Here is a 26,410-nt window from a genome sequence, read left to right as displayed (position 1 = left end):
TTGATACTTTCTTAGGAGATTTTGCATTATCACATCTCCGCTAATCATTTTGTTCTCCACGATTCAAATCATTACTGACTTTTTCTTTATCAAGAGGTCGGATAACAGTTACATAAGAAAAACTACATTTAATAAACTAACTGTCACACTGAAGCTGGCAATCCAGAACTAAACATAGATTAAGTACTCGATACAAAAAAATATCGATGTTTTTTCCTACAATCACGGCCGTTTTTTGCCGACCTTACTAAGAACATTGAATGAAAAAAATAAACCGCATGACTAACAATGTTTTATTTGTATATAAAGCGAAGTTTTTTGCGAACGGTACATTATTGTAACATAGTAATGGCCGACAGGTATTGGTTGAATGCATCGTTAGGGCTAGTTCACATTCAGGTATAAAGGGAATTGTACACTGCGGGAATTTTGAAACGGTAGTATTTTCGATGATTATCCTAATACGAATATATAGTGTTTGCGTGGTGGCTGGTTCGAATTTCATAGAATTATATCCAGTATCTGCCTATAGAAGATAATGAATTCTTCTGAATGAAAGCGTAACAAACAGATGAGTATATTAATTTCTATTAATACACTCATCTGTTTGTTACGCTTTCATGCAGAGTTGGCTGAACCAATTTAGGTGAAATTTGGCATAGAGACAGTTGGAGATGTTATTTTTTTGTGTGTAGAACTTATGCCTATCGGATTGAATCTACTTATTTACTTTTTATTATTTTGCTTTCAATGAACAAGAGAAATCGATACATTTTCATGCTTTCTTAACCCTTTGACCCGTGATATTTTTGCAACACTAAGAAATAACTTAGATCAACCGTAAGCCTTTCATAACTATTGGACTTCATCATCAGCTTTTGTGATTTTCCCACTGCATAGGCGGATTTGAAAACTGACCCTAAGGCAAGTATAAGACCTAGTAATAGAGAAGACTTGCCCCCTAAATCCATAATTCACGTTTTTGATTCCCGGGTCAGATCGAAATCGCTGTATCGATTCATAGAAACCTTCATAAACAGGGCGAAGTCTGGAAGTTACAAGCCCATTTTTTTGGGAATTAAACCATCAGCCTAGTCAGTAGCCGGCGTTGCTACAATTCCGCGTCAGAGGCTGTCAGGCGGATTTGAGTTAACTCTGACACCAGGGCTTGTTAGGTGATTAAACTAGCAGCTCACCCAATCATATCATCCTCCGAGCCTTTTTCCCAATCATGTTGGGGTCCGCTTCCAGTCTAACCGGATTCAGCTGAGTACCAGTGCTTTACAAGAAGCGACTGCCTATCTGACCTCCTCAACCCAGTTACCCGGGCAAACTCACTCGATAAAAAGAAGAAGTAAACCTACAACTATCTGAAGATGACGAGAGTATTCAAAGAATATCAACTACTGCCAACAATACTAATGCAGTGATATTATGCATAAACGTCTAAACTGCATAATCTCTAGGTCATCAGTATCCCAACTTGAACCCCTGATCTTGACTTAGAAAGTGCATATTCAACCACTGTGCCGCTGGGTATGCTAGGATCACTTTCTCGCACTCAATCTTGCGTTTAGATTAAAATATATATAAGGTTCTGGGGTTGAAAGGTGTCACGATTTGCAGTTTTTACACTGTGTGTAAATAAATGTACATGCATAGTGGCATATTGCTTGTGAGATGACGGCAGATAAAAGAGTATGGAAGGAGAAAACATGATGCGCCGACCACAAATAAAATTGGAATAAAGGCAGAAGGATGATGATATTGACTTTTTATGACTTGGCAACTACTGAGCGCTCCTGAACTTATCTTCTATATGAATAAAAATGAATTGTTGTTCGTTAGTCTGATTAAAACTCGAGAACGGCTGGGCTGATTGAGCTGATTTCGGTTTTAAAATGTTTGTCGTAGTCCAGGGTAGGTCTAAACGGTGAGCAAATAAGGAAAAAATTAAAAAAGTATTGTGTTGTGTGTTTGTGACTTACTAAATATGCCTCCAATAATTAGGCGGTACGAAGTTCGCCGGGTCAGCTAGTGTGTATATAAAAACTTGTATATATTTATATGAAAGACAATGTGAAAATTTATTTACACACACATACATGGCTTACCTGCGTTCGTGAGAAACATTCAGGTACAAAATTTATACAGTCTAACCTAGCATTATTGGGTTGCCCGGGTAACTGCGTTGAGGAGGTCAGGCAGGGCAGTCGCTTCTTGTAAAGCACTGGTACTCAGGTACATACATACGTTTAGACTGGAAGCCGACCCCAACATAGTTGGGAAAAAGGCTCGGAAGATGACATAGGTGCAATTCTATGCAATGTTTTTTCAAAGTCAGCTGTTTTACTAGCACAAATTCAAATTCTAGTTGAATCTGTAACCTTTACCCAGTTTGAGAGCATCCGTTAACCTAAAAGTTAAACGCAAACAGCATAAGTTAACCCGGGCCGTGGGTCCAAGTCAGTTTCACTTTAAACAATGGCTGATTAAGAGTCAGCTCACAACACCGATAAAGATGTCTGACTGGGAAACTTGGCGACGTTTTTTGCCATATATGTTACCTGGTGACACTTTCCTTAAGTCGTTAAGTTTAGTGTTAAGAGCGCAGTGAGAAAGTGCTACTAAATGGGAGTGTAAAATTAAATATATTGCTCATGAAGTGTAAGCTATATCTTCTTTTTCCAACTATGTTGGCGTCGGCTTCCAGTCTAAACCGATGCAGCTGTGCCAGTGTTTTACATGGATCGATTGTCTAACTGACCTCATCAATACAATACAAGTTACCTACTCGGGCAACCCTATACCCCCTAGTAAGATAGGTAACCAGACTTTCTGGCTTTTGACTACCCGTAACGACTGCCGAAGATGTTCCAATGACATTCGGGGCCCACTCGTTTTAATTGCCTTCCGGAACACGGAGTTATTTGTCATAACAATATTATGATCGAGTCAAGCGTTGCTTAACCTTATGACCGATCGACCCTCGCGGCTGTACCGCGAGCTCCTCCTTACCTATTCCTTTATAGGTAATGACTAATGTTTCAGAATGCAGCGGTAATGTCTAGAAAGTGTCCACTGTCCACCTGTGTCCTAATAAAATACAGTAAACAATTTGCAAGCCACTAGCAATTGAAGAACTATGTCCTTAATAAAGTCTTAGGAACTATTAAACACATATGTCATACATGCATTATCCAAAGAACCCTTACACTGGACACTTAGGACTGATAAAATGGAAATGGAATATTTGTATCTCACCATCCTTACTAAATTATAAATGCGAAAGTAACTCTGTCTGCCTGTTTGTCGCGGGCCACAACCCATGACATCATTGTTTAACATTATGCCTAAATCAATACAATCAATGGGGTTTTTATTTTAAGCCTTTTAAAAACTAACTCGTTTCCCAAGGTTTCAGCCGCATCCCGAAGGAACTACTGCCTATACTTGGATAAAATACAGCCTATGTTACTCGGAAATAGAGTAGCTCTCCAACAGTGAAAAGAGTACGAACAGACCAACAAAATAGAATTCCTCTTTAATTGTCTTTTAACACTTTTCGAGGCAATTAAAACCTCACCAATTAATCACTCTGGAGAAATAGGTGACAAAATAACAACAACATATTTCAAAGGAACGCCTCATTGAACCATTCGGTCACTTCAATCGGTCGAAGTTCAATGACCTCCGATATTACCTGAGTTAGCTCACTTTTACTAAAAGCCGAGTGAAAGCTACTTTCGCTGTAAGTGCGCGAATTTGATATCTTTTGCTGACGCTACTGTCAGTTGATACGAGAGAAAATTCTGCAATTTTATATGGTGATGGGGTATTTAATTTTATTTGTAATAAATAATATAATTATCACTACTTACACATTGTAAAATAAAGTAATTTGAAGACCAGTCTTTATGTGTTTTTATAGCCAGAGATCAAAGTTAAGAACTATCATCATCCTACGAGCCTTTTTCCCAACTATGACTAGTCTAACCGGATGAAGCTGAGTACCAGTGCTGTACAAGGAGCGACTGCCTATCTGATCTCCTCAACCCAGTTACCCGAGGAACCCAATACCCCTTAGTTAGACTGGTGTCAGACTTACTGGCTTCTGACTACCCGCAATGACTGCCAAGGATGTTGAATGACAGCCAGGGCCTACAGTTTATTAAACTTAAGAACTACTATGTTTCATATTGTTTTCGCGAATAGATAGAAAGATTCATGATAACAGGCTATATGCTTTATACCTGGATCTATACAATATGTACACACATAGAACATTATTAAGATAATGTAATGTGTTAAGGCGTTAAAATAAGCAAACGCCCAGATAAAGAGTGTTTTCAAGCAATTTAGCAGTTTGATCTTGGTGCATTATTATACGTAATAATAAAAAACTGATTTTGAAAACTGATTTTGAAAATCTATTTGCCAAAAGTAAGTCGCGATTTTATCAAAATAAATCAATTTTCAAATGTATTTATTTATTTAACGATTTATTTATTTAACAATTTATGTACACAGTGAAAATATAAAAGAAGTATACATAGCATAAAATAGTACAAAAGTACTGCTTATTTCTAAATCGAAATCTCTTAATAAATTAAGTCGACTCTTTATAAGGACCCAATGAACACCGATAGTAGTATCCTTATGAACTCTGAATAACTGGAAAATAATGTCCGATGTTCTTTTCGAAAAATATAATGGTATGTGATAAGACTCCATGTCAAATTACTTATTATACTTAAATTCCCGTGCATCGGAGAGCACGTTAATGTCGGTCCTGCGCCTAATCTCTCTCCGACGGTGTCGGATGACCGTGCCATCGGGCTATGAGAGTGAAGGAATAGGGAGTGCACCTGTATCTGCGCAAATGCTTGTGCACTACAATATGTCCTGCGCAGTTGGCTGATCTTACATTATGAAAACAGCCGCCGTAGCCGATAATCGGCTAGGAGGACATTATATACCTAAATATTTTTATTTCCTTAAATGATGAAAAACAAATGAAAAGTAAACGTCAACCGTAAAAATTAAACTGTAACGTTTAACTTTTACGTTCGCGGTTCTAAACTGCTTTATTAAGGGAAAGTCGATAATCTAAGTAAAGCCATTTCTGTCCATTTACGCGTTTCCATATTTTCTGGTGGCCATTGCGATTATGTTCGCTTTGTAACGTAATATTTCGAATGTTACGCTTTTGTTTTTTTATAGTTCATTTCGCTTTCCAAATGTACAGGTTGTGTTCTTAAAGTTTTATAAGTTTATGATATGTGTAAGTTAATTACGTTGTAAATGCTACAGTATATCGATGAATGGCAGCTGCGCAGGGTATTATAGAGCACAAGCATTTGCGCAGACACAGGTGCACTAACTATTCCTTCACGCTCATAGCCTGCTGGGACGGTAATCCGACATCACCGGAGAGAGATCAGGCGCAGTTTCAACATTAATTAGCTCTCCGAGATACAGGTGTATCAATCAAAAACTACCAGACTAGAAACGCTCCGAAAACCTACAAAGTAATTTCGATTTTAACCGGGAACCGATCCCAATGCCCCTGTACACAGCAGCCGCATTTTGCGACCACTAGACCAATACAAAATCACAAAAGATTGTCAGCCTCAAATAAAACACCCTGTGAACTAAAATGGCTATTAAACGCACGCTCCACATTATATCACCATCATAACATAACCATTAGATTCTCTACTTTTATAATACCTATGAAGAGGAATAATATACTGATGGGGCATTAAAATGCAATATCTAATAGTCTGTAACCAAATGTTATTGCCAAGAAAATACTCTTCAAAGAGTCGTTAAGAGCACACTGCAAACTTTTATTCGGCCGATAGTTTGTTTGGGCTCATAAATCAGTATGAAGATGAATGGAAGTACACACGTCACAAAGATCAGGTATTTAGCCGGTGTGAGACCTACTGAAAACGGTGACTGGGATTTCCTTCAAAAAATATATTATGCTAAACAGTCGGTTGATAGTTGGCCCGATGATAGAAAAAATAATAAATCTTGATTCCAATCAATGCACCTACTCAGTCGGTCTGATACCGGCTAAATACCTGATCATTGTAATGTGCGTATAATATTAGTATATTAGTCTATGGTAGCAAACTAATATTTAGAATATTCTTATATTTTAAACTAATATAATATAATAGTAAACTTTTAGTCGGCCGATAGTTTGTTTGGGATAACAAGTCAGTATTGTTGTTACAGTGTATCTACTTGTTATCCCAAACAAACTATCGGCCGACTAAAAGTTTGCATTATGCGATTACTTCTAAACGGCTGGTAATGCCTTTTATATTTTTTGCAGTTATAATTTTATGTTTTATATTTATGTTATATAATGTAATCGTGATGTGAAAACCTTATAGAATATATAATATATAATAAGTTATAGAAATCTACAGTGTCGTGATGGAGTTAAAGTGTTTTTTGTGCACAGGGGTAATCTTTGGGAATATTTAAGATATGTTACTTACTTTGTCATCAATTTTCAGAGTACATTTGCAGCATAAAAATTAGCTTATAGCCTTTCGCAATAAATGGTCTTCCTAATACTGAAATAACCAAAATCATTTCAAATTGGATCACCAGTTGATGAGACTATCCCATTCAAGCATACACAAAAAAAAATCTTCAGCTTTATAATAGTAAGCAATATGGACAGACTTTGTAAGTATGTAGGTATCTCTTTAAACATTGTGGGCCTTACAAAAACTTAAACATCTGTTGAACGACAACGACATCATTAGACATTTTTTTGGACAAGTGTTCAACAGACGTTTAAAAGTTTTAGTGGTACGACGGTATTACTAGATAGGTACACTTGCGTTCAAAAATAACAGGCTGCACTTTGGAAAGTGAAATGTTTCATAAAACTTGACACAGAGCTTAGTAAATGTCAAGTTACTAAGTAATAACTTAAGTTAGGTCGTGAACTTAGTCTCTCTGTTTAAAGTGCCTATAAACTATACTTGCTTCGTCATTTTAATGTCAATTATAATTTTCTAGTATCAATATTATTATAAAGTACTTAGCTGTTCCTTGGGGTTCCCTCTGACTTAGAGGATATTTTTTATCAGGCTCCATATGTGTGCCAAATTTTATTTTAAATGACTTCGCATATACAAATAATCATCATCTCCCGAGCCTTTTCCCAACTATGTTGGGGTCGGCTTCCAGTCTAACCGGATGCAACTGAGTACTAGTGATTTACAAGGAGCGAACTGACTATCTGACCTCCTCAACCCAGTCAACCCAGTCAACCCTTTGGTTAGACTGGTGTCAGACTTACTGGCTTCCGACAACTCGTAGGGACTTTTTTTTTTTTTTTTAGCGACGTAAAATCATCAAATGACCCCTCCCGCTGTGGGTTAGCAGCGGTGAGGGAGTGTCAGACTCTTACTGACTAAAATCGTCGTGTTCCGTCATAGGCCTTGCCAAGGATGTTCAATGACAGCTCGGACCTACAGTTTAACGTGCCATCCAAAACACAGTCATTGGTGTCCAAGATATACTTAGAAAGTACATACAAACTTAGAAAAGTTGCATTGGTACTTGCCTGACCTGGAAACGAACCCACACCCTCATACTTGAGAGGTTAGTTCTTTGTCCACTAGGCCACCACGACGTAAAGAGAAAGATAATACTACATTAAATAGTAGGGGAAAAACTGTAATCCCGTGCGAAGCCGGGGTGGGTCGTAGCTAGTATTATAATGAGCCCTTATTGCATAAAACAAGCCTAGAAAGTGAAATGTCGCATCGTTTGCATAAACATTTATGTAGTGCACACAGTTGCATCGTGAAAGTGCAATTTAGAAAATAAGTAAAAGTCGTCCCCTGGAGCTTTGAGCACAATGCATGTAAAGTAGGCTTATTGTCAACTGGGTTTTACAATTGTAGTTTACATACCAAGTGTATTTCTTGAAGCTTTCGGATTCGAAAATTCGCTTTTTTAGTGACTTTCAATATTTTATTATAACTAACTGTTCTCTGCAGTTTCATCCACATCCCGGGAAAAACACTATAAAAGAAACCTATTAACTAAGTAAATAATATATACCTAGAGGTACTATCTAACATTAAATGCCCTTCCTCTCTTCTTATTATTTTAGTGTGCTCAGGGTCCATAACTGTGACTATCATTTTATATTTTCCAGCTTATGTACATTATGGAATGCAATAATCGATATGATATAAAAACCTAGTCTAACTATCACTCTATGGGCCATATTTAATTTACAGAATTTGGTTCAGCAGTTTTGGCGTGAAATCGCGATAAAATGACCAACATACTGTCACTGTCACATTTGTATTATTAGTAAGAATGTTGAGTTGATGTCCTCCTAGCCGATTATCGGCTACGGCGGCTGTTCTCATGTAAGGAGATTAGCCAACTGCGCAGGACATATGTATTATAGTGCACAAGCATTTGCGCAGACACAGGTGCACTCCCTATTCCTTCACTCTCATAGCGCGATGGGACGGCAATCCGACACGACCGGAAAGAGATCAGGCGCAGGACCGACATTTACGTGCAATGTTATAAGTTGTATAAAATAAAACTCTTTATTCGAAATGCATTTATTTGTAGTCTTAAAAAAACTTAAAATAATTAAAAGTGCTATTTTTTAAACTTAATGTTCTCTAAATATCGCAATCAATTTCTTCGTGGTAACTTATTTCGTTTTGGTAACGTATAGAAAGAAATTATCACAAATTATATTTAAAAATAAGTTTTAAATTGTATAATAATGTCGAGTTTTAAATAAAACTTAATTCATTTAAAAAATACTTAACTTAATACAATATTTTAAATTTTACAAAATTTCGAAGACGCATCGTCAATTCAACTTAAATTAAAATTTAAAGTCAAACTGACAATTTATTTAAAGCACCAATCCTTTTAAAAAATAAAGAAAATAATAATATTTAAATTTTAAAATTATACGTGAGACATTTTTAAATTACATAAAAGCATAAAATATTTTTATTCGAAAATTATTGCGATAACAAGCTACTTATATTTTTCTCGAGTTTTCTGTACTAATCTCTTGTTTACTCTTTTCTCTTTCTAACAATCTCCTTCTCACTTCTTCTGGATTATATCTCTTTCTATAAACCCTTCTCACTCTTCTCACCGGGTTTACATTTCTTGGTTTTATGATCTTCTTACCAAAACTTGCAGAAGATGTTAGGTTTGTTATTTTAGAATCATCTCCATTTCTCAAACTCTTACTTTTTCTTGTTGAATTATTAAAAAATGTATCTCTCTGCTCTCTTATTGTTGCATCGTAAAATACTTTGCCATTGACTATAGCTTTTCTTATATTTTCTGTTGTTGATAAAACTCTAGGCGGACGGACAAAGGAAGTTTCGCTCACTTCTAAACTCTTGTCAAGGCCTCTTTCTCTTTCTATCTCATCTTTACTCACTTTTTGTATCACGCCTCTCCTTTCAACGTTAAATCTATTACCAAAGTTAAAATCGATCAAATCTTTGTCTACAGCTATACTTTTGGCTTCCAAATCCTTTTGCGAACGTTTATCTAGAACTAATTTCCCACCTCTTCTAGAAGCTAAAATCCTGCCTATTTCTTCAATCTGTCTTTCTTCAGCTTCCAAAGTTTTCAAATCTGCTATTTTATCGCCTTTTACGTCATCTAAATCCAGGACTTCAATTGAACCCGAAAAGTCATCTAGCTTATCATCTATGCCTTTGATTTTATCCTTAATTTTAACGCTTTCTGGTTTAACTAGTTCAACTTCAGTTATATTTTCAGTTACTGGTTGTATAACTTCAGGTAGTTCAGTAGTTGTAGGTGTAGTTGTAGTTGTTTTAACTGTAGGTTTAAATGTAGTTGTGCTAGTAATGTCGTCGTAATCACTCATGTTGAATTTCTTCTCGTCTCTATGTCTGTCTGTTGTTGACCGAGGGGGTATTGTTGTTGATTCAGGGGGTGTTGAGTACCGTTCTGTTGTTGTTGTTGGCCGTTGGGTCTCGTTGTAGCGGAAATATGTTGTGTTTGGAGGAGGACCTTTGTGAAGGTAAGCTACGGGCCAGTATCTGTAAGTAAAAGCATTTTTAGTAAATACTATCATTTATTAATGGCGGAGCTTGTGGCTTTGTAATAGGTCGATTATCAGATTTAACAACGTTTGCCACGGTTGGTCTATGGATGGAGATCATCTTGGCATGACGAGTTCCTTCGTGTCCCAAGCACCGGATGTCATTTGACATTTAGCAGTTTTTACGGGTAGTCAGAAAGTCTAACAACTTGCTCAGATAACTGGATTGAGGAGATCAAATGCCTATTTGATTCACTCCATGTAAAACACTGGTACTCAGCTGCAAATTAAACTGGGAGCAGACCCAACATAGTTAGAAAAGGCTAAGCACATGATACATACCTAGGTACTCCCAACCCAGTAGGAGGAGATCCATCAGGGTCGTGTGATGGTGACACCGGCAACCAGTTCCCGCCACCCGGCTGCGGGTAGTTGTGTGATAACTTTATGTGTGGGCGAGATTCTGTTGGTACGCGGGAGTAACCTGGTGAAGAGAAAGAAAAAAGGTAAAAAGAGTTTCGGTGTACATTGGTTTAATTTTCATGTTTAGTCCTTCTGAAAGTATGGTTGGAATATGCCAATATTATATCTAAATTATGCCAGTTATGTTTGCTTTCTATGTTAATGAAAATGATAAGCATTACTTAAATGTTTTACTTCAAAGTAAAATTCTCGATGAAAATTCTAACCAATAAAACTAGGACTAAAATAGGACCATTAACAATCAGTCAAGTTCAAATTCACAAATATGTAAAAAGTCGTTGTTCTACTAAGTTTTTTTTTCTTGTAACACCTTCTGCTGCTGAAGTTGATCACTATCTAATTATGTAAAACTGTATATAAAAAGTCATACACAAAATTCTAGTATACAAACCTGGCAGAGGATTTCCATATTTATCATAATACGCTTGAGGTCCATTTTTGTACAAATCGTCCCAGTACTTTCTATCGCCTTCCGACAGGTACGGCCCAGGGGGACCTGTGAGTCCCGGGGGACCTGCAAGTCCTGGCGCCCCTGGAGGTCCAGGCCTGTCCCTGTCACTGTAGCCTGGTCGTTGCCAGGGACGAGGAGTTATAGGAATAGGTGGGATGTCTTCTGAAAATTACACGGTATTTTAATTCTAGATCGTATTATGACAGAATAAAAGTAATGATGTCGTTGTTTTCGAATAATTCTTTAAAACAGAAATTAACATTCAACGCAATAAAAATAACTTCCACAAAAATCCCGAGGTCCGTGACTACACTATTTATATGTATTATATAAAACCGCTCAATGAATTTAGCTGACAATTGTCGGGGAGCTAACTCAGAACCAGAAGACAGACAGCTGAATTTATTTCTTTTATCCTCATGCAGGTAAGAGAAGTACCTACTTCCCTCAGAGACTCGGTAAAACTGCTGGCAAAAAAAGCTAGTAATTAATTTTACCTCTATTCCCCGGAGCATACTGATGTCCAGGTCCATGAACATGAGCTTGTGATGGATGCGGTACTTTGTGCTGATGGTACGGGTAGTACTTCTCGCTGCACGGACGCCATTGATCTTCGTTTGTTCCAACGTAGCACCTTGGGTCATAGAAAGGTAGAACAAGATATAGAGATTATAGAGGGGTAATTTTAAGTGGAAGCCTAGACTTATTTCTTCTTGACTCTCTAGCAAACAGTAACAAGTTGCGCGAGAACATTTCTAAAATATACGAGGATAATTTATTTCAATTTTTGTACACACACATAATAAAAAAAAGAAGATAGGAAAGAAAGAAATTTTAATTATACTACAAATTGCTTATTTGTAAATATACAAACTTTTGTGCACGAAGATGAAGAAACAAGTCCATTTTAAGACCTTCAGTTTAGATTTGTAAGTGTTTATCGAATTATGTTTGATCTAAATAATTATGTAGTTAATACTAGTCTAGGATAAAATATGTTTCAAGCTACCATGGTTTATGGAAACCTTCGCTGTAGCCACATCGATGAGTTGGTGCACAGCAGTAGTCCCAAGAACCTGAAACAAATTGTAATTTTAAATACAGGTGTGATTGGAATGTTTGTAACTCTTTCCCTCTGAAACTAAGCGATGCTTTCTATAAAATTTGGCAGCCCTTATCTGCCTAGCCTTTTTCCAACTACGTTGGGGTCGGCTTCCATTCTAACCGTATGCAGAGGATTACCTGTTTTACATGGAGCTGCACTCGTTACCTGGGCAACCCGACGCCCCTTTAGTAAAGCTGGTTTTCAAACTTTCTGGTCTACCCAGTCCAGTAAGGTCCATCGTACCCAGTAAGGACTGTCAAAGATGTCCAAATGACAGCCTTGTAAGAAACATGGCAGTATTTTCTCTCACATGTGAGAATACCACGTAGGTTATTTTTTATCCAAATGCAGTAGTGGGACAATACTGACCGATCTCTCCGCCTTCGGGTTCACAAGCCCAGTGTTTGGCCACCGTGTTCTGTGCACACGTGGTACCGGCGCGGCACGGAAACCCTGACACCGTGTAGTGACGCCATGACACCGAAACTGGAACAAAAATATTAAGGATATTTTAAAATTATGTTACTTTAAGGTGTCATAAGGATGTATAAAGGGTTGAAGATTAGTATCCTTTTGAAAGAAATAAGCTAAAGTTCAGCTATAGATCAAAATTAGTAGGTTTCGTCTGTCTATCCATCTATCCAACTGTACTAAACGAATTGAAATAAAATTTGGTACATAGGCAGTTTAGTCTGAAAAGGGTGTAGGGTAATTTTTCCCGGTGACTGAAAGTAGTTCTCCCAGTGAAATGGGTACAGCCATGCGGAGTAGCTACCTAAATGTAAAAACTACTATTAACAAACTAAAGAACTTAAAAAGATAAATCAAGTCAATATAAAGGTGAAAAATATTTTGAAATTGTAACAGTAGAATTAACAAAAAAAATTCTTACTTGGTTCATTATCAACTCGATCCGGATAACTTGGCTTTACAATCGGTCTCACAGGTCTGGTCGGTCTTGGTTCGTTATAAACCGGTCTACTAGGCCCCGGGTACCCTGGTCTACGGTCCGGCAAATACCCTGGTTTTTCTGGTAGATATTCTGGTCCATCCGAAATAGGTCTGTAGACTGGTCTTTGAGGAGGCGCCGAGGGCCTAAAACCTGGTTTGAGATCCGGGTCTGGAAGATACCCGGGTTTAAAACTTGGTCCACTAGGTTCGCCCGGATATCCTGGCTGCAGGTTAGAATTAACTCCCGGTGGATATACAGGCTTAAAACTGGGTGAAATTGGTCCCGGATAATCGGATTCGAAAGTGGGGCCTGATGGACCGGAATAACCGGGTTTGAAACTAGGACCGGGATATCCAGGTTTGAAACCGGGTGCAGATGGTTCTGGGTAGGGTTTGTGGGAACCGGGTAGGTAGTTTGGTTTGTAACCAGGGCCGGATGGTTCGGGGTAACCGGGTTTGTAAATAGGTGGTTCTGATCCGGGTGCGTAGGGTTTAAACCCGGGTCCACTAGGTGGCCCAGATGCTGGTATAAATGGTGGTTCTGAAACAGAATAAGTTTATTGAAGAAGAAAGAAAGTCTCAAGTTAAGCTCGTACTATTTTTCTGTTTACTTTTATGTATGAAATTGTCATATTTATTTTATTACTGTGAACTTTCATTTTATACATGACACAATTAACAACATTATACTGAAATAAAGCACAATAATTTGGAACAAAAGATTTTTAACTAGATCAAACTGATATTCCTTCGAAACATTGAAACACATTGACATTCGATTCGAAATATTGAAACTCTACGCCTACTCCATTAGCAGTTGCAATCAGTTGATTTAGTAAAAGTATGAGCACTGTAACAATTCTAAATGGCGCTACCAAAAATATTAAAAAGCCGAATTGTGTTCAAAATGGTGTATTAAAAACTCTATGAAAGGTGTTTTTCTACAAGACTTTATTTTGTTCCTAGTCTCTTTAGTCTCATAAGATGTATAAACAAAATAAATAAACATACGCAAATTCCCACTTGTTTTTATATGTCGGCGCGTTGATAACATTAAAATTATGAGCGGGTAACCCCGAATAGAGTAGTAAGTGTCACGACGAGTGATGGCAGCAGTCATTCTGGTGACAGGTGCCAACTGAATTGTGCACATACTAACCTATTGGCTCGAAATCCCATTCCATCTTACTGATTGTGTGTGATTGTGAATAAAATGGTGAGGAAACCAAATAATGGAACGGTGGACTACACAAGCGTGCCTTTATTTTTGAATTCCGGTCGTTACAACGCCCGAGATGCAACGTGACAGCCATGACCGCCGCGAGGCTCCTTCTGACGCTCCCACATCAGAAGTGGGATGCAATCCGAATGCCCACATGTGTTAAGGATTGCCCTGCTACGTGTTCAACAAAGTGAAAACGCTAGTAGCGAAAAAAAAATATGTCTGTTACGACACTGCTATCACAAGGAAGAATCCTGTGTGGAAACATCTCGTACTGCAACATAATGTTCATGGAGCTGTCTATGTAGAACAAGAATTTTGAGAACAGATTGGTTTCGGGAGAATTTGCCACGTGAAGATTGCAATCCTTATAGTGCTTAATAACCAGTAAAAAAAAATGGAACGTCGATTATTTAAAATTGTGTTTTTTAGAAGAAGATTTATAAAGAATTTCAGCGAAGGTACAAGTATGGTAACCACGGTTATGGTTATGGTATCGGTTCCATTTTTTTTTTTTACCAGTCATCCTTGTTATCGAAGGTATGCTAGAAAATTAACCGAATTTATCTAATTTTCATGTTTCAACAATGACGGTGATTATTGTGCAATATGGCGACAAAATTACGGCGTGAATGGAGCATCCCAGCTGCCTGCGGAGCTTGACGTGTCATCGTGAGTTTAGAGTGTCGGTGCTCGTGCATCTCCGTGGTGCCTGCGAACGTGAAGCCGCTGTACTGCGAGCCATAGCGATGTGCGCATCGTCATGCGCGTTGAGTGGAAACCCGGTGAGACCGAACCATTTTTGCTTTATGTTGAGGTTATTTGTCATACGACATTTATAAACTTGAGAGGCAGTTTCAATCGCGTTTTTTTTAAATTGATTGAATGTGCATCAGACTATAGATTTTTGGTAACATTTGGCGCTAAGTTGTACCAATGACGGATACCGGGGTGACTTGAAAAAGACCCGTTGGCCTCGTGATGGCATCGGGGTGACCAAGAAGAGACCTGTGTAAAGTCTGCGGTACTGTTGTTTTTATTGTGTTAAGCTGTACCTATTGATGGGTATCGGGGTGACCTGGAAGAGACTCGTTGGCCTGTGTGACGGCATCAGGGTGACCAGGACGAGACCCGTATACATCTGTGGTACAGTTGGTAACATGTGTCTGATAGCTTGGCTAAGGGAACCCTGTGTGACAGCTACTAGCCTGTGTGGCAATGACTAGCCTGTGTGGCAATACCTGGCCTGTGTGGCAATAACTAGCCTGTGTGGTAATGACTAGCCTGTGTGGCAATGACTAGCCTGTGTGGTAATGACTAGCCTGTGTGGCAATGACTAGCCTGTGTGGCAATAACTGGCCTGTGTGACAATGACTAGCCTGTGTGGCAATAACTGGCCTATGTGGCAATGACTAGCCTGTGTGGCAATGACTAGCCTGTGTGGCAATAACTGGCCTGTGTGGCACCGACTAGCCTGTGTGGCAATAACTAGCCTGTGTGGCAACGAATAGCCTGCGTGGCAATGAGTATCCTGTGTGGCAACGAATAGCCTGCGTGGCAATGAGTATCCTGTGTGGCAATGATTAGCCTCTGTGGCAATGACTAACCTGTGTGGCAGCAATTGGCCCGTGTAGCATTGACTTTCGGAAATGTGTGACTTAAGGGAAACATTTTGTTGCGCTTGGACTTCAAATTTGTAACCACTGTAAGATGTTGTACAACATGGACAAAGGGAGTCATTTGAGGGGTCAGGGAGGCCGAACGGAGTAGACTGTAAGATGAAACCGGTACACACGAGGACGTGTGATAATGCAGGATGGCCGTGTCGGCGCGTTGATAACATTAAAATTATGAGCGGGTAACCCCGAATAGAGTAGTAAGTGTCACGACGAGTGATGGCAGCAGTCATTCTGGTGACAGGTGCCAACTGAATTGTGCACATACTAACCTATTGGCTCGAAATCCCATTCCATCTTACTGATTGTGTGTGATTGTGAATAAAATGGTGAGGAAACCAAATAATGGAACGGTGGACTACACAAGCGTGCCTTTATTTTTGAATTCCGGTCGTTACAACGCCCGAGATGCAACGTGACAGCCATGACCGCCGCGAGGCTCCTTCTGACGCTCCCACATATATATTTTTTTTACTTGAATAAATTAATATCGATGGATCGAGAAATATGGAGATGAAAATGGGAGGCTTTTGCCCAGGAGTGGGCCAATCCAGGCTAGGGAAAAATTGACATGAAAACTATCACAACTTACCATTATCATGTTCAGGCAAATACCCGGGTCCTGACGGAGCGCTTGGACCGGACAGTCCGGTTGTACCCGGACGTCCGGGAGGACCGGACGGCCCGGATATGGAATACGGGTCCTCGATGGGTGGTGATGAGAGTGGACGGGGTATTTCTGGAGCTGGTTCACTGAAATAGAATGACGTTTATAAAATACTGTTTGAGAGATGGGCCTAAAAACTACAAAAGTGATCTTTATTCGCTTTTGCCTCACACAAAAAATAGGTCTTTGTCAAACCTAGATCCTGGGTTTATAATTAAATTTGAAAGAACGTCTGAGTTAGTTTCGGAGTTTCTCCAGTTTCTTCAGTTAGTGAGGTAACAATGACCAGCAATTTTAAAATCATTTCCGATTTGCAAAATGAACAATTTCATTGTATATTCCGTCTTGAATCTGTGTTCCAGGTGAATAAGGACTGGCGACTTCCAACCAAAGAGTGTCAAAACACAGCCCATTTTCTAGAAAGTTCCCCGTAACTCCAAGCTACTTACTCATAATCCCCAACATGGACCTTCCTCCAGCACTGTCCATTGAACAGGTCGAAGGCAAACAGCCAATCATCAGCCGAGTGGACGTAGTCAACTCCGCGCTGTAGATCAAACAGACGGATCTCGGATAGGAGGCAGTTGTCCGTTTTGGGGGGCGCGTTGTTGCTGCAAATTAAAAAAAAATGTTATTAGAATTTCTAGGTGCAGCCGTTCAAGCTTTAACCAACAAAACACGGATGAATCAATAAATCATCAATATAAGTGTCACGAACCGGGCAATATATGTAGGTTTTAATACTATACCTACGTATAATTTCGGGTGTCCTTGTTATGGACTTAATATTTGATATATACCTACTCGTTTTCCTGTTCGATTACTACTACCATTTACCTTTACTAGGTTCCAGAAAGTAAACAGTCATCTAAAAATTAGTATCGTCTTCATAATATTTGTTTCAAATTACAACTGCAACTAATTTAGACTGGTAGCCAAAAAAAATATGTAAACCCAATGCAAAGCTAGCCAAAATCGAATTTTCTCATTTCAATGATCTCTTAAAACACTTATTGTTACTTAGGTACTTCATACAAAAGATTTCGCTTATGTATGTATTTACTTATGTACGGTAGACTGCACATCAGTGGTAACTGTCATGCACCTTAACTCAATAGTAATAAGTACGATTTTCCTATAAAACTGTTACCACTGGCCTGAAGTTGACTGTACCTTCGCTAAATAATAAACTTACTTAAAAGAAAAGCTAAGACATCTAAAGGGAGCGTCGTTGCAGGCGTGTCCGCACGCTTGCTCGTCCTTGACGCGCGCCTGCCCGCGGATCGCGGAGCCCGTCAGTTTAGCCGCCTTGTCGTATTGGAGGTAACATTCTGTGGGAAATAGGGTCAGAAGTTACTTACAGGAACTAGGATTAAATGTTTGAAAACACAGTTAATTTGCTTACTGATGACCAAAAGCGTTTTGTCTTAGCTGTTTCAAGAAGTTCCATGTGCGTCTCAAGCAAAATGGTTCTCGCACCCGGTTTAAAAGGTGGGCTCTTTCTTTTCTCAGGTTTTGAGACTGTGTACTTTAAATCTGTTCAGTTGTGTTAGGGTGTAAGCGCGAGAGATAGACAGAGTTTCTTTCGCATGTAGAATATTAATTATCAAGGAATTCTCCAGATATAAGATGTAGACCCCTCAGATTAAGACCATTTACATCCCAGAAGGCCACTTCCAGGCTTTTGTGTGGGCTAGCTATAATAGAATTTAGTCGAGCTATGTATAGGCGCATCACTTTATCATCAATGATGGCAGACTCTTCATTATCTTCTTTTGTTGCCAGGTTTATTGACGTTTATTCGATTAATAAATCATGCTTATCATGCTTTGTATCCACAGATGAATACATGATAACACTAGAATAAATATTAGAAGCCTAAAAATTTTAACATACCTTCATCCCGATGCTGCACATCATCATACAACGCCGGCTCACAGCCTCTCCCATAGTTCCCTCTCGCGTATAACTCATGCCCACTGTTGGGACGTAGCCCACGCCCACTGTCCAGCGAGGTGGGTGGGGATGAAGTGAGGATGCAGTTCTCTAAGTCATCACCTATCGTTGGGGAGTCGAATCTGAAAGGAATGCAGAGAAGGAATGTATTATTATAAGCGATGTAAGGCTTGGCTTTATATTCTGAATGTGGTAGAATTGGCGAATTGAGTAGTTATTGGAAAACATAATTATTTTGGAACAAATAAAAACTTATTCAAATGTCGTGTTTAGATCCTTCAGAAATTCTGAACAGACTAAATTGTCGGCCATGCATCGGTCAACTATCGGTCTGTGTGCTTCCGTAGTTCCTCAGATAAGCACGTTCAAACTTCAAACTTCAGCTAATTAAACTAAGAACAGATTTTTCTACAGAATCTAGTCAAATCGTTTCTACCATCACTTACCTAAAACTGAACCCCCTGCAGAAGAAAGCATGAGCCCTGATGCACTCGGCCTCGCAGGCCCCCAATCCCCCAACCGTCAGCGCCGCGCGAATCGCCGTGTCGCTCACCGCAGCACCCGAGCGGACGTGCCAGAAACATTCTAGAAAATAAATAAGTGAGCAAAGATTAGAAATAAGTGTGTAAGACTATGGAAATTCCATAGTTTGTTGATAAAGGAAAATCCGTTTATTAAAACGTCCAAAAAATCCTGATGTTCAAATAGGGATAGAAACCGGTCTTTGGTTTGCCATAGCTCTCGTTCAGCAATAAAATAACCAAAATCAGAAAATGATTTTGCCTTTTGCAATAATTTGAAATAATAAATTATTATGAATGAATAAAAATAAATACTTCAATCAAAATGATATAACTCTCTTTGATTTCAGAGACGATCATTTTCTCCTATAATTTGAGAAAGAGTACGAATTCTTATGTATCTAGACACACGGCAGTGTGTCCGCCAAGTTCGAGCAAAAAAAGCGACACACCGGCCGTGGGTTATATTACACGAAGCATTTCGGGCCAAATTCGAACACCCTATAACTCAAAATCTATTTTGTTCACGCATATCAAATTTCAAGTATCTGTTGAGACCCCCTCACTTATCTAAAATACAAAATTTCATTAATATACCTACCTATTGTAGGTCTTGAGATATTGACGTCAGAAAATCGCTATTTTTACTATACACTCACTGACTGACTGACTGACTGACTGACTGACTGACTGACTGACTCACTCATCAAAAACCTAGACCACTTCCAATGGTCGTATTGACTTGAAATTTGGCATGGAGGTAGGTCTTTATGTCAAGGTAAAGGGAAAAATCTGAAAATGGTCAAGTGTGAGTCGGTTTTAAAATAATGAAGGTGTTTTATACCCCTAAGGAACTAAAACGAACTAAATTTATCTATATTTATATAATATATCTTCGAATGGTCGTACCGATCTGAAATTCGTTACAAAGGTTTGTATTTAGTCAAAGTAAAGTAAAAATCTGAAAACGGCCAAGTGTGAGTCTCACTTTCGAAAATAACGAATGTGTAACTTTGATCCACAAACATAATATATGATAACATGTCATGTCAGTCAGTTGGTAAATCTAGTTCATTTCTTTGTAAGAAGCGTGCATATTAAAAAATCTGAAAGATAGAATAAATGAGTCATTTCCTTAACTAACTTAGTCATATGAAAAAAACCATTGTCTGTAAAGTCGTTTTACTGACGATAGTTGAACGTGACAACGTGAGTAGCTGCCGATTGTGCCTCTTTGTCGCTCACTGCGTGCTCTCGCTTGCACTTCAAGCCTTAAACGGAACGCCTCAGAGCGAGGTAACGCCGCATGAGTCATGTTTTTACGTGCGTGCAGCCGGCTCCATCGATTTATAAGACGTTGTCACGTCAAAAATAAAATAAACAACCTTACAAAAATAAATGAAATCCCACCCAAAACATAAATGTGAAAGACTGCCAAGTTCGATAATATGGGAACGCTTCGCCTATAAAAGAAGTGAGATCTGAATAAGTACCAAGTTCCATACACATACCTCAGTTAAAAATAGTTACTTTTTAATGATGTTACTTGGCAAGTTTTAATAGAAAATTAAATACTTGATTCATTGCATTTAGTAGGTTTATAACAAGGTGTGTGAAAACTTGCCAAGTAGCATCATTAAAAAGTAACTATTTTTAACTGAGGTATGTGTATGGAACTTGGTACTTATTCAGATCTCACTTCTTTTATAGGCGAAGCGTTCCCATATTATCGAACTTGGCAGTCTTTCACATTTATGTTTTGGGTGGGATAAAATTCTCTAGATTAAGAGAGACTCCCTTATGTATAAAAGTTAATCTTACCGCTCTCAACCCAAGGCTTATAGTTGATGGTGACGCAGCCCTGGTCTTGTGGCATTGCGTATACATCAGAACTACTATCTGCAGCCAGTTCAAGACCTCGGTATGGACGCTCGCTAAGGAAACAGTTGTCTGTGCCATGGGAATTTGAATACCTGCAAAAATTACAATGGCTTATCTTACTCAAAATGTTATTTAGGTTCTTCCCTCTGTGACAATTGTTCTTCGTCATCGAGCGAACTGGTAAAAGAGGATGCGGAAAGCATACACCGTCACTATACGGGATTAAGGCTAGGAAGAAAAAATATATGTCAAGTTTATATTAATTTCTTCTATGGTATTGTTATGACCTCTATATACAATTTCTTCACGAGTCACGATATCTATGAGTGCATCCTTCTATCTTTGTGGCTACGTGCGCGAGAACTTTCTTTACTTTGGTGATCCTTTGTAATAGTGACATTCCATAGGCTATATAAAATTCTATATTGCCCACGCAGACGAAGTCGCGGGCAACAGCTAGTTTCTTCATAAATAGCTTCTCAATCCTCGTTATACCTAGGTACTAGCTGTTCCCCACAAATACACCCGTGTGGCTAAGAAGCAACTTCCCGCAGCTGATTAATACCAAATATTATATTAAGTCTTATTGTAGTGAAAGTCGGAAAGAGAGAGTTACTGTTGCATTCATAATATTAGCAAGAATATCTTACCGATAACTATAAGAAACACACTTGAACTCCCTCTCGCTGAAGCAGGCAGCTTCACATTCCACCACATTGCGAGATATTAATGCTCTTCTGATGGCTCCGGTACCTAGAGACATGCCTGGTCGACGGCGAGAGGAGCAGTCTGGGAACAGAGGAAAGTAAATCTTATTGGTTTGAGGATGGAGTTGAAAATAATATTCGCTCATTTCGAGGCACAAATTCATTGAACAATTGAACTATGTGATCTTGAAAAATGAGAGTTACTGTCGTCTATCATACAAAAATATATAGAATCTCTTTAGAATGAAGAAAGTTATGCTTTAGACCTTAGAATGTGAACCTTTATGAGGAGGCAAATAATCCAAAAACTGAGATAGAAGGAGAGTGCACTTCAATATTCAAAGCAAAACAAGTCATTTAAAACAAAGATTCCACATACCTTTAGTCCTTCCATCATCACTCCGATCAATACCTGGTGTAATATCATGGTGAGATTTACCCTTAAAAAAACTTGTATCCTCAAAATCTAGTCCATTAGCTGTTCCCCCACTATTCCATCTCCCCCTTTTCCAAGCCCCATAACCATATCTATTCCCAATCCAACCGCCCCCATTTTTGCCCAAGCTATGGTAATCAAACTTGGTGTTTCCATGAGGCTTGACGCCATAAGTTGGGGGTTCCACATCACTGGATATTTGCCAATGGCTGATGGATTTGTGGTAATCATTTCTGTCTTTGTAATAACTCTCGTATCCTCCATATTCACCGCCGTATTTGCCCCAATGGTCTTGGTCTTCATTGCTGCGAGCTAAGCCTGTGGATGAGGTATTGGTGAGAATGTGTTTGAGCTATTTCTTTTGAAGTTATTGGGAGCAGTTCCAATCAAAAAGGAATCTAAAAGAAGATTCAAAATGATTTGTTTGATTGATGGTTCATCAAGAATTCAAAGTAGTAGTAGTTCAAAGTAGTCAAGAGTATGTGGCTGTAACATCTGCGAAATATTCATGGGTTTGCAAAGACAACTGCAGTAATTCCGGAGTTTCTACTGTCAGATAGGTATTTAGTATTATGATAATTGTGTGCTTCTTAGGGTGCTATAAAGCTATCAAAATTCTCTAGACAAGCTATAAGTATAATAACAACAAGTGTCATTTTGAGGATTTTTTAAACACACCGTCTGAGAGATGCATAGAGTAAAAATACCAAACACTCACCCTGATTAATCCTATAAGGCACGAAAAACCTGTCCTCATATCTTCTATTCCCATAAGTCCCTCTTCTGTCTCCATCAAACCGATCCCTATGTCTCCCATCAAAGGAATCATACCTATCCCTCCACCCACTTGAAGCACCATCCCCATCAGGTATCCTATTCGGTTTTGAGGATAAAAAACCAGAATGTAAGACCCCTGGTCCTCTCAACGTGTCTGGGCAGTTGGGTTCCAAGCTATTTCGGTCCAGCTCGAAAAAATCGAAATCTTTGTCTTCAACGAAGTCCCGTCGAAGGTCGAAGGCTTCTATTGGTTTTGTCATTAACTCGCAGAGACCTTTGCCACGGAATGTGCGGTCTAATCTGTGGAGATTAAAATGGATTTTACTATGTGATATATTTGTTTGGCTTATTTAAAGGTGAGAGTCAGTCGGAGGTTAGATATATAGGATATACAAATATATACATAGTTCAAATGTATATAATACAAACATACAAAATGGCTACATATTATACTGACATAGGGCTGCCATCCGTCCGGGTTTCCCCGGATTTGTCCTCGTTTGTAGGCCGTCCGGGGGCCGTCCGGGCGGGGTTTCAAGAAGTGTCCGGGGAAAACCCGGACACTTTTCATGTAAGGAAGCACCTCATTGATTTAGTATGTTAATAGTAAATGGATTACAAATTAGGTATAATTTTCTTTAAAAAAAATCGTACTCGTTCGGAAAATGCGATTTACGCCAAATGTCCGGGTTTTTTTTAATTTTTGTCCGGGTTCGGCAAAATTCGAGATGGCAGCCCTATACTGACATAAAAATACATTTATGAAAAGAACTTGTTCCCCGCGGTTTCACCTGAGTTCTGAGGGACTGCCTCCCATTACGGATAGTAGTAGTAGTAGGTAGCCTATGTCCTTTCTCAGTGTTTAGAGTATCTGGGTACCATTTAAATTGGTTCAGCAGTTTTGGCATCAAAGCGTGACAGATAGACAGAATTACTTTCGCATTATAATATTAGTAAGGATTTCTCCCGATTGAAGACGCAAATTAACAGCTATACCTTATACCGTGTCTCTGCAAATAAAGATTCTTAATGCCATCTGATTAAAATCTTAACAGCAGTAAACAGATTCAATCTTAAAAGTGACACCACATTTTCCTACTGTGGATATTAGTAATTACAGTTTTCACTAAGTAAGTAAAAGTGGGTCAGCTTGATGATAATGACCTACTTAGCTCAGATTTCCCGCCTGTCATAAGTTTATGATAACGAGCTACGTAATTGAAAACTTTAATTTGATTTTCACCTTCTTAAAATGAGATCTTAAGTAAAATTATAAATGTACAATTGCAATTCTGAAGTAAGCCATTTCACTCCTTGTGCATTTGTTCATACAGGTATTGTCAATTAGCTTTGCTTGTCCAAAATTAGCTGATATTTACTTCACAACAGTAAAACACGAATAAATCATTTCTTTCTGTTTTGCGTCAGATTTTGCGTGAGTTATTTGGCGCTATAAATTGTGAGTTTGTTTCACTATTTTGAATTATTTTAAACTATTTCTGTATTGTTACATTTATATACAAACTTACTATTCTACTTCTAATACTATATTTACAAATTAAATTATTATGTACAATCAAGAATAAAAATAAAAAAGGGAATAGAAAATAACAAAACATAACCAAAACAACAACTTTTTTGAACAACTTTTGAGCCAATTTTGATGATAGCAGAATAATATATATGGCCAGAAATATCGAAACATCAGACTCTTCATATATGGTATATGAAAAATAGGATGTTTCGATCTATACTAATATATAATAAGGACGAAATTATCCCAAGGGCTCCAAAATACCCAACCGATTTGAAAATTTATTTCACTTCTGTAAGCTAAACTATACCCAAGTAAGAATAAGAAGAATAATAAGAAATTTTATGTCCAAAATTTTTACTTTTCTGTTATCATTAGCTCCTATATTAAATAGACTATATTTTACCCGACTACGGGAAGAAGGTGAAACCAAGTGCTACTCTGAACATGGAACCGCGGGAAACAGTCAGTATCATAAAATAGATCATATCTCTAAACCCATATAAAAACACATTTGCATAAAAGATGATGGAATTCGCCTAATAGTTGCAGTTTTGTGTAAAGTGACATAATTGGGGCACAACCAAGGTTGTTCATACTACTGGCAGCCATTGTGTGAATGAGCTCACAAGACCAACTGGCTATGACGAAAACTATATTGCTGTTACATCATGACTTTATGGTGCAGGAGATATTAGTAGTGGTGGAGAAGATGAGAGACCTTGGGGGATGATTGATCGTGCTAATAAGTTTGTATGGATTTTGATGAAACTTGGCAGTAATATAATCAGAATACAGGCTACTTTTTATCCAGCTGGGGGAAGTAGTTCCCTGAGGGAGCGGGTGAAGCCGCTGACGGACACAGGTTATAGAAGAGAGTAGATGACGATTGAAGGAAAGCAAATTATGTTTAGGTAATAAGGCCTAGATTTTTTTTCATTCTATATAATTAGGGGTTTTTATCCACACGGATACGTCAACCCCATTGTACCTTATACTCTATTTTCTCAAAATAATAAGGCCCGGATAACCAATGAAATTTCTCCGCTACTAGAGGTATAGAGCAGACATTTAAGGTAAGATTCTTTATTATTTTGTGCCCCGTACCTACACATTGACTTCACATAAAACCCCTTGAGGGAGGTCATTATAAACTAGGTACATTTCCCTGTTTTTCTGTGTTCGGAAAATACTGTCATTTGCGGAAGCTAGCCACAAATAATCCTCACAGTTCAACTCTAAAATAACTAGACGTTATACAAAACAGTAGATATAACATTAACCCTGTAATGCTGAACAATGCAGATGCATCTGATAAACGCCGAGGTTAAACGTCATGGATTACTTGCTAGTTAACCGTGGTTACATATATGGATATATACTATGCTATGCTAGGAGACAGAAGGGTAGTCAGAAGCCAGTAAGTATGACACCAGTCTAACAAGGGGTATGGGTTGCCCGGGTAACTGGGTTGAGGAGGTCAGATAGGCAGTCGCTTCTTGTAAAGCACTGGTACTCAGCTGAATCCGGTTAGACTGGAAGCCGGAGGAAAAAGGCTCGGAGGATGATGATGATGATGCTAGGAGACGAGTCACTGAAGTTAGTAGCAGTTTCCCGTGGGGTTGACCTAAGAGTGATCAGATATAGGTATCTTATATAGTCAAGAACTGCAAGTAAGTCACATTTTACAAGCACTGTTGTACATCTGAAAATGTTTACTTATTAATAAACTGAGGTACAAAAGTTCACCGATAACACAAACATCAGTTTTCTTAAAACAACTGTTTAATATGAATTTCCATGTTCAATTTTCAAAGTAAATAGTTGTGTTACGAAAAACTGACGTTTGTGTTGTCGTTGAAAACAGGCCTAATAATATCAGGAAGAGGAATTTTTGACCCAAAGTGCCTTCTGAAAGTGCTGAAATAATTTGCA

At 38.5% G+C, this 26,410-nt stretch overlaps 1 protein-coding gene across 1 annotated transcript in view; it reads right to left on the bottom strand.

The window, feature by feature from the left end:
- Window positions 1-8,608: 8,608 nt before the first annotated feature.
- The window catches only part of LOC124643510, a 35,232-nt gene continuing 17,430 nt past the window's right edge, over window positions 8,609-26,410 (bottom strand). Inside the window, exons 6-21 of the mRNA XM_047182513.1 lie at window positions 22,883-23,241; window positions 22,108-22,482; window positions 21,672-21,810; window positions 20,962-21,113; window positions 19,066-19,204; window positions 18,560-18,741; window positions 17,859-17,994; window positions 17,113-17,274; window positions 16,589-16,749; window positions 13,040-13,639; window positions 12,517-12,633; window positions 12,052-12,118; window positions 11,540-11,676; window positions 10,983-11,204; window positions 10,451-10,592; window positions 8,609-10,106 (exon numbers count right to left, since the gene is read on the bottom strand). Of these exons, the coding sequence (XP_047038469.1) occupies window positions 9,062-10,106; window positions 10,451-10,592; window positions 10,983-11,204; window positions 11,540-11,676; window positions 12,052-12,118; window positions 12,517-12,633; window positions 13,040-13,639; window positions 16,589-16,749; window positions 17,113-17,274; window positions 17,859-17,994; window positions 18,560-18,741; window positions 19,066-19,204; window positions 20,962-21,113; window positions 21,672-21,810; window positions 22,108-22,482; window positions 22,883-23,241 (4,135 nt within the window). The 3' untranslated portion in view covers window positions 8,609-9,061. The remainder of the gene's footprint in view (window positions 10,107-10,450; window positions 10,593-10,982; window positions 11,205-11,539; window positions 11,677-12,051; window positions 12,119-12,516; window positions 12,634-13,039; window positions 13,640-16,588; window positions 16,750-17,112; window positions 17,275-17,858; window positions 17,995-18,559; window positions 18,742-19,065; window positions 19,205-20,961; window positions 21,114-21,671; window positions 21,811-22,107; window positions 22,483-22,882; window positions 23,242-26,410) is intronic.

The sequence above is a fragment of the Helicoverpa zea genome, chromosome 27, assembly GCF_022581195.2.
Source record: "Helicoverpa zea isolate HzStark_Cry1AcR chromosome 27, ilHelZeax1.1, whole genome shotgun sequence".
NCBI lineage: Eukaryota > Metazoa > Arthropoda > Insecta > Lepidoptera > Noctuidae > Helicoverpa > Helicoverpa zea.
The sequence above is the reverse complement of the archived record's forward strand: the minus strand, read 5'-3'. Positions and strand labels throughout refer to the sequence as shown.